Consider the following 19,046-nt stretch of genomic DNA (forward strand, 5'->3'; position numbering starts at 1 on the left):
AACAGAGGGGCAGGGCAAGATATAAATAATTTACTGAAATCTTGTCAGGCAGTCTGAATTTCGCTTCATGTTTTACAGTACACAAATACAGAGGTACCAATTGTACTGGAACATATTCAATTTTAGACATATCTTTGCAGACAAACAGTTATGTTAGATATATAAATGCATGCCTAAAGAACATCTGAAATTTCCTGGCATATCTGGTAAAATTGGGTATGATGGAACAAGAATTTCAGTGAAAGGTTTATCAAAGGCCACCTGAAGAAAGCAATCTTCCAGAACCAGATTTGCTGTTCAAGTTTCCAAACAGCAAGGAGTACTGATATAATGCAGAAGAAAGGGAAAAAATGAAGATAAAAGACAGAATGTCTACTACTATTACATCCTATTACACTGATTTAAGTTCTTTTAGTGCAGAGAAGATGCTTGCTCACTAAAGCTTGGCTATGCCAGTTCTTGATTTCTAGTATCACTTGAATAAATGAAGAAAACTGGGCTCTGTCTCGAGGAAGTACTAAAATCCCTTTTTAAACAGAAAACAAAAAGTTCAAGGTAGCTGTAACATGCCAGCTGATTATCATCTGGCTACAAAGTTAACACATTTTCCTCAGTAACTACTTTCTGGATTCTTAACGGTTGAATGACAGTCTTTTTTTCAGCACCCACTGTCATCCCATTTTGGGTCAAGACAGTCCAATTTTAAAAGATTTATATTGAACTGTCTCTGTAACTGCATGCTCCCTTCCCATTTCCCAAGGGTAACATTTGTGTGGATGCACTTCCTTATTTTTTCTATCCCTCATCTCTTCCTTTCAATTCTTACAGTAAGTCACCATTCGCGTAGCAATGCCACTTGTATACTCTCACATATAACCAAAGAGGCACATAAGACACCAAACCTCTTCTAAAGATATAACAAAATTACAATGATTTAACTGGTTGATATTTCTCAGTAGACTATGATGCAATTGAACAGAAACTGCTAAAATTCTGAGTATTGAAAGTCTCTCCTGTAACAACTGCAAAGATCCCAGTAACAAAACATGCAAAATCCTTACCAGAGTAAGTCACTGCCGTTGTACTGTATGTCGCACTTTGAGTGTAGGATGGAACAACAGTGGCTGCAGCTGCCACCGGTTGCACAGTCGAGGACACCGGATAAATGGAAAACGTAGTTGTTGCTGGACTTGGGGTTGCAGGTTTTATAGCTGTCACTTGTCGAGTTTGCTGGGCTTGGGTGTACTGAGTTGCCCCTTGGCTATATCCTGCTTTCGGAGCTAATTAGGATACAAAATGTAAGTGTACAAAGATTGATGGGTTTTAGTTGAATGAAATGCAAACCCTATTGTGGGATAATTAAAAACATGCTGGTGAACAAATGTGTAAAAAGTGGGCCTTTGTTTTGGTTTCTTTGTTTGTTTTGCTTTTTAGTGTTGCGCATTAGGTTGTCATGGTTATGCATTGCATACAATGTATCAAACAACAATTTAACCATGTCTCAGTTCACACTAGTAGGCCTCACTTTTATTATTTATTTTTAACTGTGCTACTATGTTTTTAAAGAACCTCCTCATCCATTGGTTTTACTAAACCAAAGCACACACCTAAACTTTCCTCTTATTTCTAAGTGAAGTAAAAGAAATTAAATAGGATTGGTGATTTGTAGCAATCATGATGCGAATAATGAAAGAATTACACAAATGAAGTAACTAAAGACTTAAAAGAGTAATTCTAATCAAGTTATCATCTGAACCTAGTTCAGCAAGTTTTCTAGACAAATCAATAAGACCTTTGCCTAGAGCTATGTTTTGAGTCTACCTGGTAATAATCCAAACCTGAGAGGCAGCTACTTATGGCAATGTCACAATAACATTGAAGTTCTAAGTGCGGAAAATTTTTCAACACGTTGAAACTATGCGACAAAACTAAAAAGTGAAATGTTCAAACAACTGTTTTTTTAAGGTATTAAAGTAGCTGACAGGCTGTGAACAAGTAGAGCAGTGTGAACCATGCCACCCACCTGTCTGGTAGTAGGACTCAGCCACTGAGGGCTGAGGCTGGGCAGCAGCAGCTACGGCTGCCGCGGTCGCTGTCGGCTGTTGATAATACTGTTTGCTGTCATAAGCTACAGCTGGGGCAGTAGAGCGAACGTAGGAATAGGAATCCTAAGAATTCAAAACAGAGAAATCACCTTTAGGTATCTATCTAGAGTAATAAAAGTCGTTAGCATTTTCTTCTGGCCTACTAAAGTAGAATTAACCCCCCCCCATCTATCTATAGAGTATATACAAATAAATGCATTAAAGAAATTAAATTTACATTTAAAGGTACTTCAGGCCTGAAACAACCCTACTGGTCTTTTATAGACTTAATACAGGAATTAACCTCATGCTATTACATCACTTTCCCTACCTAATTATTTTTGGTTTTGAAAAACATCTAATCTCACTAGTTTTTAATAATGACTGTATCAGATTCTATTTCTGTAAAATATGAAGGGAAAACCCACAACAGATCTCCACAAAATGTAAATTTCTACAACTCCCATAAATTCACAAGGTTAGAAACATGAGCCCATATTGGCTTTAAAAATCCTATCATTAACAACATTTTTCTTGGTTATGTTTTTTGGAGTATGAAGGTGGTACTTTTAAAGCCTTCTTCCCATTACCGAACCATAAGAAGTCTATAAAATAGCCCATGTGACACCTTTAAAACATTGGAGATGCCTAGTAAGCTTAGAAGGAAATGACCTGGAAGCCACTGTACATATATGTACATATATTCTCTCATCCTCACAGTGTTTGTAGTAAAGCACAAAGAGTTGATCAACTGAGGAGTAGCAAGGCATGAACCACTAGAGCTGAAATACATTAACATATAAAAATCTTTTGTAATTCCAAGGAATATAACAAAATCCTTTTTCCAACCAACCTATGTAAACACGAATTATTTTATTTATCTTTGGGGTCTCTCTTTCTTGTCTATTAACTGACCCCATAATTACAATATGTAAAAAATTAGAGGAACTGTGCAAAAGAATTGAGAACATGCAGTAATAATGTAGTCCTTTTAGACAAACTAAGCTGCTAATTAGAATCTAGCTAATGCCTTGACAAGTTTAGGACTAAACAGCTGAAACGAGATACAGTATTTCACAATGAAAAGGGACAAAGCTCCCATTTGCAGAAGCCTGTATCCACAGCAGGTTAGGCAGGGATCTCACAGAGGGCACCCAAAAGCTATTTACAGAGTAGTTTATCTTCTAGAGCAATCTTCTATCCTCATAAGCTTGGTACTACAACTCCTATGGCACCCAGGAATCTTCCAGTAAAAATTTTCAGTGGAGGTAGAATAGTTCCTTTGGCACAGTCTTTTCAGCTACAACAGTTCCATGAGCCATTTTACTGCACACCACTTGAACATCACTTAGCTGAGACAAGTCAGTGCTATTCTTTACAGCAGCAGCTTCACAAAATCCCATTTTCTTTTCCAAACAGCCTTTCTCTTTTAAAATTATCATTTAAATACCACACACAACAGGAACCGACCTGGTAATTCTGAGTGGTGACAGGAGGCGGTGGTGGTGGGGCCTCTTGCTGGCGTTGCGTGTAGCCATAATCCGTGGCTGTGTGTGCCGTGGGATACCCTCCATAGGCAGCAGCTGTGGCAGCAGCTGCAACAGCCACGGGGGCTGGCCTGGCCACGGCCACTGTGGCTGCTGCCGGGGCATAGGCTGCGGTGACCGTGTGCGCAGCCACTGGCGCCTGGTGCACAGTGTAGCTGGCAACCGTGGTCGGATGGGAATAGGCTACACCCGAGGCCGGCTGCTGGCTGCATTGGGAAAAAGGACAGTAAGTAAATTATTCCAACATACAAAGCCAATGCCCACACATTTCAAAATCCCAGATTCGATTAATACTTGTCTGTTCTACAGACAGACCTGGAGCAGCTATCCACCTGTGCATACTCTTATTACCCATCTGCCACCCTCATGAAAAAGGCTGTATCATTCTGAAGGTTCTGTGGATGGACAGACAGAATAGAATCACAGAATGCTAAAGCATGGAAAAGGACCTTAAAGATCGTCTAGTCCCAACCCCCCTGCCAGGGGCAGGGACACCTCCCGCTAGACCAGGTTGCTCAAGGCCTTATCAAACCTGGCCTTGAACACTGCCAGAGTTGTGGCTTCCACAGCCTTCCTGGGAAACTTGTGCCAGTGTCTCACCAGCCTCACAGTAAAGAATTTCTTCCTAATATCTAACCCAAATTTCCCCTCTTTCAGTTTTTACCCATTACTCCTTGTACTATCATTACAGTTTCTGACATATGCAGATGATGATTTTCTTAGCAAGGGGGGGGGTTTGTGCTGGGTTTTTTCTAAGCAGTGGAACAAGTCTTTCATTCAAAATAATGTAATAGTCTTAAACTGTTATCTTTTCATGACTGGCAAGTTTTAAAATGCTTTAGTGGTTCTTCCACAAGACTGACACAAGTCAAATTAAGAAGGATGTCACTTTTCTGTCAGAGCTTTTTTATGACCTGTACTAGCATTAAGTCTTCCATGAAACCATATTCAAGTAATATGATTTATTGAAGACTTCCGTGGAAATTAGCTCAGAACTGTTGCATTTACTTAAATAGATACCTCTGATAGAGGACTTCTCCCACAGAAGTTCAGAATTGGAAAAACTGGCCCCACTTGCTCGTGCAGAATTCCACTGACACAACATGAAGCACCAAAAGAACAGTCAGTCTTATTGAGCAAAAAGACTGGCACCAGAGCTCTGGCAACCTTCCAGGCACATGCTGCGACTAACCTGGCTCTCTAAAATTTGCAGGCAGGACACTAATATGTGGACATATACTAAGAATGAGCAAATACTAACAGCAGAAGTCAAAAATAATGGCTTCAAAGGTTTAATTACTTGAACAGAAACTAGTATCATTGTCCTGTACTGATGTGTAACTCTGCGTGATGTCCTATACTGATGTACAACTGTGGATTATTTTTAGAAGCTTAGAATAGCTATTTTGATTTTTAAACAAATAAAGTAAAGCAGGCAAAATATCACCATCTGGAACAATGTCATCAAGTGAGGATTCAGTGATAATTCTAAATTTTTAATACACTCTCTGCACTGTTTTTCAATAACAGCTAAGAATCTCTGTAGGGTTTAAAATCACCATAGCACTATTAGAAAGTATTTCCAAAACAACTCCATGCCTAGTACAGAGGTAGCATCCTCTGCTTTTCAGAAAATAGAAAAATGAAACCTCATTTGAAGTAAATGTACTCAGCAGCACAGTAGAATTGAAATATGGTTATGCTCAAAACCAAAAGGAACAAGTTACACTATTTTTTTCCTAATGTCTGCAGTATTCCCTCTGACAGAAACAAAGCACCTTTTAACCGTATCTATTATTAGCTTAGCAAAAGACATTTCCACAACTCACTTGTGTTCAGCATGTTTTTTTAATTTAGTTTTAGAAAACCTTATCTTGTCATTTCAGTTCCAATAGAACCCACCTACTTCAATTAAACAGAACAACTGCCCCTCCCCGCCCATCAGCATTCTCACAGCAGAAACAGAGAAAATTTTACTGCTATTGGACTTACATGCCTGGACTCAACCTTCTGCCTATCACAGGTCCCTGAGCGGTAAAAAGACCACTTGCATTCTACCCAATTTTAATCCACTTGTGACTTGTCCTCACAATCATGTTTCATGTTATTTTCAATTTATTAGCCTAAAAGTAGAAGGAAAAGACTAAACCATTTTGATGTAACTCCCATCACTGCTTGAAACAATTCCTCCTACCTGATGTATATAGGAAGATTCTCTGTTTGTTTAAGGTGAGAATTGGACTCCACCACAAAATTCAGGAAAACTAGTTTATGATGGTAAAAGTGAATGACAGTCTATAAAATTAGGCTGCATTATCTCCACAGCTAACAGCATAGAAGCGTAAAATATTCACAAATTCTGAAGTAATTATCACTACCATATATATTTCCTAAAACCACATTAAACTGAGTAAACAGACAACAGACTGTTTAACTCAGACTGCAGCTGAACACACCAACAGTCCACTAGTGCCAAGAAGGTAAATCTTACTGCACACTATTCTTTCCCAAACCTAAGCCATTTTATTTCATCCCTGGTGCTAATTCTGCTACTTGTCAAGCCACTCAGTGCACTGATTTATTAACTCATTAATCTAGAAGAAAACAAAGAGAGGGTTTTTTGCTGGGGTCATTTTCTAACATGGCAGAAACATTAAGAAACATTGGAGCTTACAAAGTAAGTCGGCTGAGTGCCAGAACCCATGTAAGTTATATATATGGGAAAATGGGGAGAAAATGGGAGCAGGAGAAAGACCTGTGCAGAAGCACTAGCTTGGCTCTTCCAAGCTTCACTGAGTTTAAGTCACTATTATAAAATACGATACAGAGCTCACAATAAACTACAAAATAACAGTGCCTGTCTATTTATCAAAGAAAACACTTTTGTTCTCAGAATATGTATGATTAAAGATACCTGATAGTTTTCCATATTTAATATTGTGAAGAAATTACAATCATTACTGGCAGAACTATTAACAAGATTATGGTACAAACAGTTCCATTTCTTGTGCATCAAAATTCCTTATCATAGCATAGAACAACAGCCCAAATAATTTGATTTCTAAGGGTAATACAGTTCTATGTCCATGTTACTTTTAGCAAATCTGCTTCCCTTGCTTCTGCAACATCATGCAGAGCTGGTGACTGAGTTTCCAAGACTGCAAGAAAAGTATTCTAGAACTGAGTGCTTCTTCCTTCCTAAAAGTTATGTTACATTATGTTACAGAAACTCACAGTGACATCTCGTCTAAATTTGTGACATTCTTCTCCCCATGGTCTTTTAACATTAAGATGAGCAGCCATTTTCATGGAATTAATTTACATAACAATAACTTTGTGCCAACTTCTTCATTTAATTTACAAGAGTTCTTGCCCTTGTTTGGTGACTAGTGCCTTATCACATTTGCTGAGATGAACTTACCTCCTCCTAGACTATTTTGCTGGACTCCCTATTTCACTTCATCTGTACACCTATCCTAGCATTATCTGTTTTTATGGGTCCAATCTGCTTTATTAAGTAGGTGGAGCTTAAAAATCACAGAATAATTTAGGTTTAACCAAAGATTTGGAAGTCATCTGTTTCTACCTGTTCAAAACACAGCTTATTTCAAAGTTAGATTTCTCAGGGCTTTGTCCAGTCCGGTTCTCATCATCACTAAAAATGGAAATTGCAAAACTTCTCTAGACAACCTGTTCCAGTGTGCCATGGTTTAAGCTCAGCTGCCAACTCAGCCTCAAAAAGCTGCCCACTTGCTCCACCACAGTGGAAGCAGGGAGAGAACTGGAAGAGTAGAAGTGAGAAAGTTTGTCAGTTGAGATAAAAACAGTTTAATAGGGAAAGCAAAAGTCTTGCACACAAGTAAGGCAAAACATGGATCTGGACAGGCTGGATCGATGGGCCAAGGCCAAAGGTATGAGGTTCAACGAGGCCAATTGCCAAGTCCTGGTCCTGGGTCACAATAACCTCAACCAGTGCTACAGGCTGGGGGTAGACTGCCTGGAAAGCTGCCATGGAAAAGGAGCTGGTTGACAGCAGCTCAATACGAGCCAGCATGTGCCCAGGTGGGCCAATAAGGCCAGTGGCACCTGGCTTGGATCAGAAATGGTACGGCCAGCAGGACCAGGGAACTGATTGTCCCCCTGTACTCAGCACTGGTAAGGCCACATCTCAACTCCTGTGTCCAGCTTTGGGCCCCTCCAAGAAAGACACTGAGGTGCTGGAGTGTGTCCAGAAAAGGGCAATGGAGCGTGGAAGGGTCTGGAGACAAGTCCTATGAGGAGCAGCTGAGGGAGCTGCAGATGTTTAGCCTGGAGAAGGAGGCTCAGGGGGGACCTTATCACTCTCCACAACAATCTGAAAGGAGGTTGTAGCCAGGTGGGAGTTGGTCTCTTCACCCACAGAAGTGACAGAACATGAGAATGTGGCCTGAAGTTGTGCCAGGGAAGGTTCAGGCTGGACATCAGTGAGAATTTCTTCACTGAGAGAGTGGTTAAGCATTGGAATGGACTGCTCACAGAGGTGGTGCAGTCACTGTCCCTGGAAGTGTTCAAGAAATGACTGGACATGGCATTTGGTGCTATGGTTTAGCTGACACGGTGGTGTTTGGTCAAAGGATGGACTTGATGCCCTTGGAGGTCTTTTCCAACCTTAATGATTCTATGATTCTGTGAGTCTGTAAATCCATCCACCACTTCCTATTGGCAGGCAGGTGCCCAGCCATCCCAGGAAAGCAGGGTTCCATCACGTGTAATGGTTACTTGGGAAGATAAATGCCATCACTCTGAACATCACCCCCTTCCTCCTTCTTTCCCCAGTTTTATTGCTGAGATGCTGCCATATGGTATGGAAAGTCCCTTCAGTGAGCTGGGGTCAGCTGTCCTAGCTGCGTCCCTTCCCAATTTCTTGTGCTCCCCCAGTCTCCCTGTTTGCTTGGTGGGGTGGGGCGAGGAACAGAAAAGGCCTTGGCTCAGTGAGTCCTACTCAGCAGTAATGAACACATCTCTCTGCTATCAACACTCTTTTCAGAACAGATCCAAAACACAGCCTAATATCAGCTACCATGAAAAAAAATTAACTTTACCCCAGCCAAAATCAGCACACAATATTCGAGCACCCTGTTGAGAATTTTTTCCTTAGTTTATAGATGTTCCAGTTTCAAACACAGACGAGCTCTAGACCAACATTTATATAAGGCAGATCCAGTTTCTGACCACTCAATTCAATGTAACTTCATGTAACAATTCTTACACTCCTTAAATTTACTTTCAAAATAAACATAATTCTTTAAGAATTCTTGAAGAATTCTTCAAATTGTACTCTGCTGTATTGCTACTATATTACCCTTTCCACCAGAAGTTTTCATTCAAAAATAATACATTTTACTGATAACTACTCCTATATCTTTAGCTTATAATAATAATAGCAGTGCTTTCCCACCACGCTGACTTAATTTCTATTTTCTAGGAAGAACACATTCTTCAACGCTCATCTTCCAGTTCAGATATCCCCGTCACAGCATTTTTACTATCCCATCCAGAGCCAGGTTAAAGTGCACGTTACACTCAAATTTTCTGCTTCAAGTTCTGTAGGTATGCTTCAGTCAACTACAAAAGGTCACCTTCAGTCAACTACAAAAGGACCCTACCTAATGTGCTTTGTCTCTCCTTACCTTCTTTTCCACCTGTATATCACTATTTACTCATGCTCTCTACTTGTTTCTCTTAAATAAGGTCACCTCTATTCAAAAGTTTCACACCCCAGTGCACACTTAACTTGCCCTCATCTTCCACATCCTAACTAAATAACCTCAAGAATGAGAGAATTCTTTATTCACAAATATTGTATTACACTGCACGAGAAAAGTATTTTTTGTAAAACACCTTTGACTCCAATCTTTGAATAACTTCTATTCTAATTTTTACTGACACTAACAACAGGAAATACTAATCTTTCTGCGGTGTTAGTATCAGAACAAGTGCCATATTGTGAAAATATCACTACGAGATTAAACCTCCTTGATAAGACTGACTGCAGTGAGCTATGACTATGTATCTTTCTCCACAGTAATCTCTAATTCCATGACAATCTGATTTTCTGGGGGTGGGAGTCAGGGGCCACACTGTCTCACAGTCCTGCAGAATTTATCCCAGAGCAAAGTCCACAGCAAAAAACTGGCCTTGCCCATATTGCTGTCTCGTGCACAGAACTCCCCTCACCAAGTGCAAGTACCTTTTCTCAAAGCAGGTGCGCATTTTGCCTCTATACTTTCTAAGCTGGATATAAGAATAATACAGCAGATGTTTACATGGTATCCGACCACCATTCGACCTGTTGTGCACACTCAGAACTATCACTCTGAAACAGTGTAATACGTAAAGATATTTTTCTCATTTGTGAAGTCTCCATTCCAAAACAATGAGACACCAAAGAGTTATGAAAATCTCCCTGCTCAATTCTACACCACAAAATCGAATAAGCTACAGCACAGTTTTAAAAAAAAACAGTAAAATTCTAGATAGACACTTAGCCAGGAAAATCCTACCCTGAACACTTACATTTGGCCAAGTTGTATTAAAACATCAGCAACAAAACGTCCACATCCTGAGAACAAGCTCTCAGAAGGTGTCAGCCATCAATATTTGTTATTAAAGTAACTAGATTAATTTCATAATTCTGTTGGTAACTTTTATTTTCCTTGTCAAAAATCAGAACACTCAAGCAGTAACTAACAACCTTTTCTGAGCTGCACAAAAATCTTTAGCAAGAAAACTATAGCAGTGTTTTTGATACAGAAAAAGAAATACGGTCTTGAAAAGCAAAAAAAAAAAATCTGGGAGCACACTTAAAACAGTCAGAAGCTGCCTAGGAGGCAGAAATTGCTCATCAATACCAATTAATGAGGTACTGGTGTCCACTTGGCAAAACATTGTTCTCCAGTCCCAAAACCACATTTGTCTAACTTAAATAGCTATATAAGGTAGATTTGTAAATGAGCAACATTATTCCACAAAAAAGCTTAGATGAGAACTTGTTTTAAGTATTAGATAGAATACAGCAGAACCCTTGTTAGTTACTTTCAAGTAACAACACTGATAGAAGGTCTGGATTACCTGTGAATGACAGAAAATTAAGAGCAATTATGAAACAAATATTGAATTCTCTTCTGTAACACACTTGGGTCATGTTTTTTTTTTTCATTTCCAGCTATTACTCTTTCCTAGAAAAAAAAATTGAGGGTTTTTTTTTGTAAAACTGAATTGAAAGTAGAAAGCTTTATTTTTTGCATGTTAACAATAAAAGAAAATATCTATTTTTCCAAATAACTATAGATTTTAAGATATTTTATTTTCCACATGAAGATATTCGTGGAGTAGGTCATGCATTAAGAAATTTGATGAACTATCTGTAGCAATTACTGTCAGAGGAATAACACATTTTCAGGAAAATGCAGTCTATTTCCAACTAAGATATATAGCATATAAAAGCTCTATATAGAGGAAACACATAAAAGGTTCCCTATAAGCCTTACTTTTCATCATACTGACTCATTTAATTAAAAAAAAAAAAAAGGAAATTAATTGTTACTCATGTGCACATAACCTGAAGAAAAAAATGCTGATCTCCAGCACACCTCCGTACGAACAACCAACATGCACACACGCGCAAATGCCGTTACTGTTCCAGCTCTGTTTAGGTTGCTGGACACTAAAAACTCCTCTCCTAGAGGCAAAGAACATCTTCAGTTTTTTAGTTTCAGTTTTCTGAGGACTGGTATTTTGATAGAGAGTTAAGATTTGGCCTAGAACCAAGTCTGTCTCTTATCCAAATGACAATCTTCCTCAGAAATTACAACTTCTAAAACATATTTCTTGCAGGTGTTTTTCATTTAAAGAGGCGATTTCCACACTAGTTTGGCACAACATTAAAGCAAGTCTTAAAATAAATTTTAAAATACAAGTATCTTGAATTAAAGCCCTCACGAATTAAGATATATTTCTTGAATTCTAACTGTTAAGAATATTTGAACATTTTAGCATCAAGGAAATCATATCTGATGGCACCTAACTGCCAGACTTCTTGAAGTTTCATAGATTATTCTATGAATAGCAAAAAATACAGATTTGCAGCTTTTTCAGGAATATGAGGATTGATACAAGTATGATCCAACTCTACAAAAATGTGGGAAACAACTGGATGGTAGGCCTTGAATTTGAGCAGTTGCGGCTCTGAAATTGTAAAGAATGTAAACAATACAGGATGGGAAAGCAGAAAAGGAGCAAAACTGCTGTAAATAACAGGTGCTGTTTCTGAGATTTGCCGGCACACGAAGAACTGTCGACCACCTATCCAAAGACGAGTTTAGGCGTGCGAAGAGAAGTACCTGACCAATGAAATATATTACGCTTGCGCGTGGACAGAGAAGAATATAAGTCTAAGCTTAAGGTAAATAAAGTAGCTGTGTGCCTTTCCCTGCTATCTGAGTCACAAAAACTGCTAGAAGCAGTGCAATCTGCTACTGCTAAAGATTCTAACCCAGGGAGAGGCACTCCTGAATAACCGGTCAGATGTAGTTTCAGGTGTGCTAATGGAACATGGACAGAGCAAAGTAAAAACAAAATAATAATTGAAAAACAAAAAAAAAAAGTGAGAACTTTTTTCCTCCTAAGCACACTTGACAACAAGCAGCATAAAATGTTGAAATAACAGACTATAGTAAGTTGTACTTTAGAAGTGACTTTGCTTCTGTTTTTCTAGAGCCTGTCACTCACTGCAGGCAAAAAAATTTTGATGAAGACTCAATATATATTTTTAGAACTTTAATTTTTTAAATTAAATTTTTAAATTTTCTCCTATTCTTACAGCTTTGTGAATAGAACACTGTAATTCAATTCACTAGCAATACAAAGAGAGGCCTGAAGGCATGCAAATGTGCAATCCCCTCTTGAATTCTGCTATATTTCAGAAGTTCCTAGTAATGTGTTCTATGGTTTAACTACATAAAGCCTAAAAAAGACAGTTCTTTGTAGCTATTTTGAGTTTCCCTTCTTCCTTGTTCTAAGAACTTGCTTGTATCATTCCAATACAAAACAAAATTAATGACTGCTACCAGATGGCTAAACCATATATTATGAATAACTTACCTCAAAGGTGAACAGCCTCATGTTTTGAAAACACCCTTACTGCATTGATAATCTTTACATTTAGCTTCACAGCCTGATTTAATTCCAATCAGATTCTGCAATGTTTTCCTCATGTATGTACTGCAAGTGACTGTAACAGTGACACAATATACACTCTGTTATCTACCTCCCTTTGCTCACAACACACAGCTCACAGCACACAAAAAGTTGATCTTTTCAAGTCTAGTCAACAGCCACGTTCACAGCGGTAACATACATCACAAAAAGACCTGAGATTGAGATGGTACATCTGCCTGAAAAGGGCCAACTAACTAACTAACATTATCCCTGTCAAAATCACAAGATCAAAGAATGGCTGATGCTGGGAAGGAACCTCTGGAAATCATCTGGAGGTTCAGTCCCACTCAAGCAGGACCACCTACAGCCAGACACCCAAGACTGTATCCAGATGGCTTTCAAGTATCTCCAAGGATGCAGACTCCACAAATTCCCCGAGCAACCTCTGCCAGGGCTCAGTCACTCTCACAATAAAAGTGCTTCCTGATGTTCCGAGGGAATATCCTGTGTTTCAGTTTATGCCCACTGCCTCTGACTCCAGCACTGGGTACCACTGAAAAGAGCCTGGCTCTGTCCTCTCTGCATCCTTCCTTCAAGCATTTATACACATTAAGAAGATCCCCCTCAGCCTCCTTTTCTCCACACTGAACAATCCCAGCTCTCCTTGCCTTTCTCCATAAAAGCTACAGATCCTTCAGCATCTTGGTGGGCTTTTCACTGAACTCTCTCCAGTATGTCCATATCTCTCCTGTACTGAAGCACAGAAATGGACACAGGATTCCAGGTGTGGCCTCACTGGTGCTGAATTAGAGGGGAAGGATCACCTCTCTCAGTGTCCTGGCAATATTTGCACTAATGCAGCCCAGGATGCCATTCCCCTTCTTTGCTGCAAGGACCCATTGCTGTCTCACATTCAAGTCTAGTGTCCATTGGGATCCCCAGGTCCTTTTTCTGCCAAGCTGCTTTCCAGCTGGGTGGCCCACAGCATATATTGGCATATAGGGTTGTTTTTTCATATAGAGCTTTGCACTTCCCCTTGTCAAACTTCCTGAGATTCCTGTCAGCCCATTTCTCCAGCCGTCTGAAGTCCCTCTGAATGTCACTGCAACTCTCTGGCACATCAGCCATTCCTCCAAGGTGTTTATCATGAGCAAACTTGCTGAGGGTACACTCTGCCCCATCATCTGGGCCATTAATAAAGATGTTAAATAGAAAAAAATGCTAAAATTGGCACATTCTCTGTAAAAGTAAAGAAACTTCACTAGTATGGAAAATTGTATTAAATTGTTAAAACATTCTGTATTTCCTATCTTAAACTATTACTTTGCTTTTCTAGCATCAATAATGTAACAACACATTAACCTACCATTGTTTTGTTTTAGAAACAGATCAAATTTTACACATTATTTAACACCCTAGAGTTAAGCCTACAGTCATCAACCCATTCTGAGGATACAACTTCAAAGGACATAACTATACCATTAACCATAACTATGCCATTAACAGAAATGCATCTTCAAGTGCTCTGCTCCTAAAGACAAGAGCCTGCTGCAAATTTCAACTAGTTGGCAGACTTCTCTCCTTAAAATGACAAAGGCTCCTCTGACTCCTGAGGCACCTTTCCTCCTCGGTTACCACCACCTCCTCTTGTCTCCCCTTTACAGCCAACTGCAATACTGGTACAGCCCATGTTAACAAGCTCAGAGCCCTCCTTGCCTTTCTAATGTTGGTGTACCTCCTTTGAGAGCAGGACCTCATTGACTTGAAAAGAGGTCTATCAAAATCCTTTCATAAACACCAGCACTGGAGGCTTCTTGTGTACACCAAGTAAGCTAGAACAGCATGTTTAGGATAGCACTTAAGACTAAACAAAAAGAGAATCAGCTCCACACAGCTCTGTCACATTCACTGAAGTCTCCTTAGCTGAAAATCTGTATGTTTCAAGATGTGATGAAACTCAAGAGAGTATGAGCATAAAATTCACAGAGCAAGCATTTGGAGTTTTTACCTTCCTGCTATGGTAAACCTATGATTATTTTCACTGTCCATGCATTTTAGAATAAGGTGTATGTGCTATAAGATGCATAAATGTTTTTCTTCGCATAAGTTTAAGTCTACTAGTACATACTCTCTTCAGAAGAAAGTCTACTCAGTATTGTCCTCATCTGTTTCTACTAGTACAACCCTGACTTATGTTCAGTGATACTTTATATGCCTGTGTGAATTACAGTCCTAATGCCTCTGAAAGACTGAATACTTTTCAAACCAGTATCTACTTGAAGAAGAGGTACCTGGGGAAGACACTGAAGACAAAAGTAAAGTTAATTAGAAATACCAGCAAATGTGAAAAATCAATTCTCAATAGCCACCTCACCCAACCACAGCAATTCACCCTCCTTTGCTGTTCTGCACCAGACTCAAGTATGTTTTAACATCAAGCTCTACAGCTGAATTCCAAACTAGCTCTAACTGCAAGAGTTCACTTCCATATGGCTGCTTTGAAGATTGCATCTGAACCTAAACTCACAGATACTGTGGTCTGCTCTGAACCTGAACTGCTAGAATTGCCTTTACCTGTGAAGGCTCAGCACATTTAGCAATATTCACTCTGCTTCAAGGCAATTCAAAGTTAACAAATCACTCCTAACTACACGAGCATCTCCATCACTATCCTGTCTCACTAGAGCAGAGACATGGTATGAATATCATCACTAAGATGAAACTCAAGCACTTAAAGATTCTTCATCTTTTTAACAGAAGGCAAAATCATAACACAAATTTAATTAAACAAGACTATCACATTCACACACTTTGTCCAAACATTACTCAATACCCCTATCTCTCCATCAGCATCCTCTCATTTCAACCAGCAAACTTCAGAATAAAAGCATATTATGCCTCTCTCCAGCACTGAACCAAGCATGCTAATATTTTTTACATGCTAAAGACAAGCCAATATTAGTGTGGTAATTTCACACTGAATAGACACAAAGAAATGAGGTCTAGTATCACCAAATTCCACACTTATTTCAGGCTCCTAAATGGATGGATTAGTAGACACTAAAATAAATAACAAACGAAGTTTGCATTGAATGCAGGTTTATAATCTTGGGCCCTAATACCGTCACTGGCAGAAAGCACAAATTGAAAGGTATTGCAATATTCAGAGACATTTCCTGCATTAGTATTTGCATAATCTAATGCTTCTCTCATTAAGTCATGATACTATTACACAAAGAATTTTAAATGAGTAGGATAGCAGGAAATTTTATGCAGCAACAACACTGAAAGGAACAAGAATGCTTCTAATACATTATTTACAGGTTTAAAGGGCACTTAGCTCTTTTGCTGCCTTTGATTAAACATGAAACAAGTTAAGATTTCAAGTGTGTTTTATGAAAATTAGTATTTATGAACTAATAAAGACAGTCATCTATTCCTTTTCTTATCTAGTCAATACCAATCACACTATTACAACGGTAAATATTATTAACTCCTGCATGCCTGTCCTGGTTTTTGGCTGGCGTGGAGTTAGTTTTTTTTAGTAGCTGGCTTAGTGCTGTTTTGGATTTAGTATGAGAATAATGCTGATAACACACTGATGGTTTAGTTGCTCAGCAGGGCTCACTCTAAATCAAGGACTTTTCAGTGTCCCGTGCCATGCCAGAGAGCAGTTGCAAAAAAAGTCAGGAGGGAGCATGGAGAGAGCTGACCAGAAATAGCCAAAGAGATATTTCATATCATGGAATATCATGCCCAGTGCATAAACTATGGGGAATTGGCCAGGAGCTGCTGCTTGCTTCTGGACAGGTTGGGCATTGGTCAGCATATGATGAGCAATTGTGTTGTGCTTCACTTTCTCCTCTTGGGCTTTATTCCCCCCACTCTCTTCATTACTACTATTATTTTTATTATTATTACTGCTATAACTCATAGTATTGTATTCTATTTTGTTTCAACTATTAAAACTGTTCTTATCTCAACCCAGGAGTTTTGCTTTTCTGATTCTCCTCCCCACCAGTACCCGTGGGAAGCGAGTGAGAGCCTGTGTAGTACTTAGTTGCTGGCTGGGGTTAAACAGCAATGACACAGTACTTCTGAATTTTCCAAATCCAAGATCTAACACCTGAGAACCTACCAATCTGGCCTCTAAAACTGCTTCAAATATCAGTAGTTAATGTTAAGACTTGGACAAATTTTAATTTCTCCTTCATGTGCAGCATGAGAGAGTATTTAAATGATCCACCAAGGCCACAGATAAACTGGAATCCCAGGAAGACACTGTAAATTCTATGCCAATAATAGCTCCATAGTCTTTTCAGTGTTGATTTAAACTCCGCATCTGGGACAGGGCAACCCTGGATGTATAGATAGACTGGGGAATGAGATGCTGCAAAGCAGTGCCACAGAAAGGGACCTAGAATATGAGCTAAGCTTTATCCTCTCCTTTAATATTAAACATTGAAGTAAATAAAATTTAATGTATTTCATTTCCATTTCCAGGGAAAAATAATTGCAAAAAAAACAGTCTGGGAGTTCTTACAAGACCTCCATAAAACTGTACATTCCTGAAACTGTATGCAATTTTTATTAGAGAGTAGCATACATCTGCGCTTGTTTGTTAATAATCCTTGAGATATACGTTTTCTTCTTCTGTTTTTCCCATTAGCCAAGACGTAGGCATCATGGAAGGTCTTTATCGCAGATTTATGGAATGAACAACATAAGACTGAAATGTGGACTTTAGGGTGCTACTCCCACACAAGCCAAAAATGTGAAGGTATTCCTGACTGTATGTAGCAAATTAAGCAACCTGATGTCAGAAAATGTGAGATAACAGATGCTACCAATTGCTTTTTAACACCCTGGTCACAATTCGGATGAACAAACCCAACAAATAAACAGAGACTCGTGGCAGTGTGTCCATACGAGATCTGTACAGACCTATAAGATGCAGGTATCTATACCTGCCTACAGTCACAGGTCCTCAAGTTCCACTACAGTACGTGCTCCCGGTCTTAGAAATCATAGTAGGAGATATTTCTAAAAGGTAGCTGGTCCGGAAAGTACCTTCTCTACTTTCTCAGACACATCAATCGTAACATTACTTCAACTGAATCAAGTCCCCTGTATTTTCCCGTGCTCCATCTCTCCCCTTATCCATCCCGTCTCCCTCACGCTGGGTTCCGACCCATGTAAGCAAGGATTCTGCCGTCCCGCACCGACAGCAAAGCCCTGGGGAGCAGGGCCCGCGCTGCCCGGAGCCGCAGGAGCAGACGGGCCCGGGGGCGGCACTCGGTGACTCGCCGGTGCTGCTGCCTGCAAGTGGCCATTTTAATTTGAGGGCCTGGGGACCCGATGCCGCCGCCGACTCTCCTCCCCCTCCTCCCGCGCTGTGCTCGGCCCCACGTCCCACCCTGGGGGACACCGGGAGCATGAGGAGCCGGAGGAGCCTGAGGACACGCACCCCAGGGCGCGGCGGGAGGGTCCGGGCACGGCGCCCCGGGCGAGAGGCGAGGGGCGGGGGCTGCGCGGGGTCCCGGCCGGGGACAGGGGCCCGGGGGCGGGTCGCGGCGGTGGTTACCTGTACTGGGCAGCAGCCCCGCTGTGGGTGAATCCAAAGTAGTTGCCGGTGGCCATTTTGGCATCTTCCCCCAGCCGGCTGGGCACTGCGGCGGCGGCGGCGACCGAGGGGCGGCGGCGGCCGGGGCCATGACAGGAGGCCCGGCGGGAGGAGGCGGGTGGGGGGAGAGAAGGGGACACAAACAGAGGGACAAGGGACAGAGAAAGCGCGGGAGCGCCGGGTCAGAACTGGGGCCTCAGCACCGACCCCCCACCCCGACCCCGCCGCCGCCCCCTCCCCGCGCACGGACACGCCGAGCGCCGCTACTCACCATAGGTGAACGAAACTACCGGGCATATGGGAATCATGAGTCCGGCCTGGCAGCGACGGCGGCGGGTGAACTCTCAACTCTCCCCCGCCTCCCTCCTCCTCCTCCTCCTCCTCCTCCTCCCGCTCGCTCCCTTCCCCCACCCACCGACCGCGACAACGGCGGAGTGCGGCCGGGCCGGCTCCGCCTGCGCAAGCGCGGGATGTGCGCGGGGGCCGCTGGGAGCTGTAGTCCGGCCGCCGCGGCGCCCCCGCCCGCAGAACGGGGACCCGCGGGAGCCGCCGCCGCCGCGGGAGCCCCATGTGCGCAGGCGCGGGATGTGCGCC

General features: G+C 41.1%; 1 protein-coding gene and 1 non-coding gene across 4 annotated transcripts in view; both read right to left on the bottom strand.

The window, feature by feature from the left end:
- Positions 1-18,810, bottom strand: part of ZFR (zinc finger RNA binding protein) — a 44,362-nt gene extending 25,552 nt beyond the window's left edge. For all 3 annotated transcript variants that reach the window (XM_027745732.2, XM_027745731.2, XM_027745733.2), the window contains exons 1-5: positions 18,724-18,810; positions 18,414-18,498; positions 3,555-3,837; positions 2,024-2,168; positions 1,062-1,280 (exon numbers count right to left, since the gene is read on the bottom strand). In XM_027745732.2, the coding sequence (XP_027601533.1) occupies positions 1,062-1,280; positions 2,024-2,168; positions 3,555-3,837; positions 18,414-18,498; positions 18,724-18,760 (769 nt within the window). In that variant the 5' untranslated portion in view covers positions 18,761-18,810. The remainder of the gene's footprint in view (positions 1-1,061; positions 1,281-2,023; positions 2,169-3,554; positions 3,838-18,413; positions 18,499-18,723) is intronic.
- Positions 6,652-6,787, bottom strand: LOC114000940. Its single transcript, XR_003545399.1, has one exon. It is a non-coding gene; the product is annotated as a small nucleolar RNA SNORA66 (small nucleolar RNA).
- Positions 18,811-19,046: the final 236 nt, after the last annotated feature.

This window comes from Pipra filicauda, unplaced genomic scaffold (assembly GCF_003945595.2).
Source record: "Pipra filicauda isolate LSUMZ 115617 unplaced genomic scaffold, ASM394559v2 scaffold86_size2582843_pilon, whole genome shotgun sequence".
NCBI classification, from domain to species: domain Eukaryota; kingdom Metazoa; phylum Chordata; class Aves; order Passeriformes; family Pipridae; genus Pipra; species Pipra filicauda.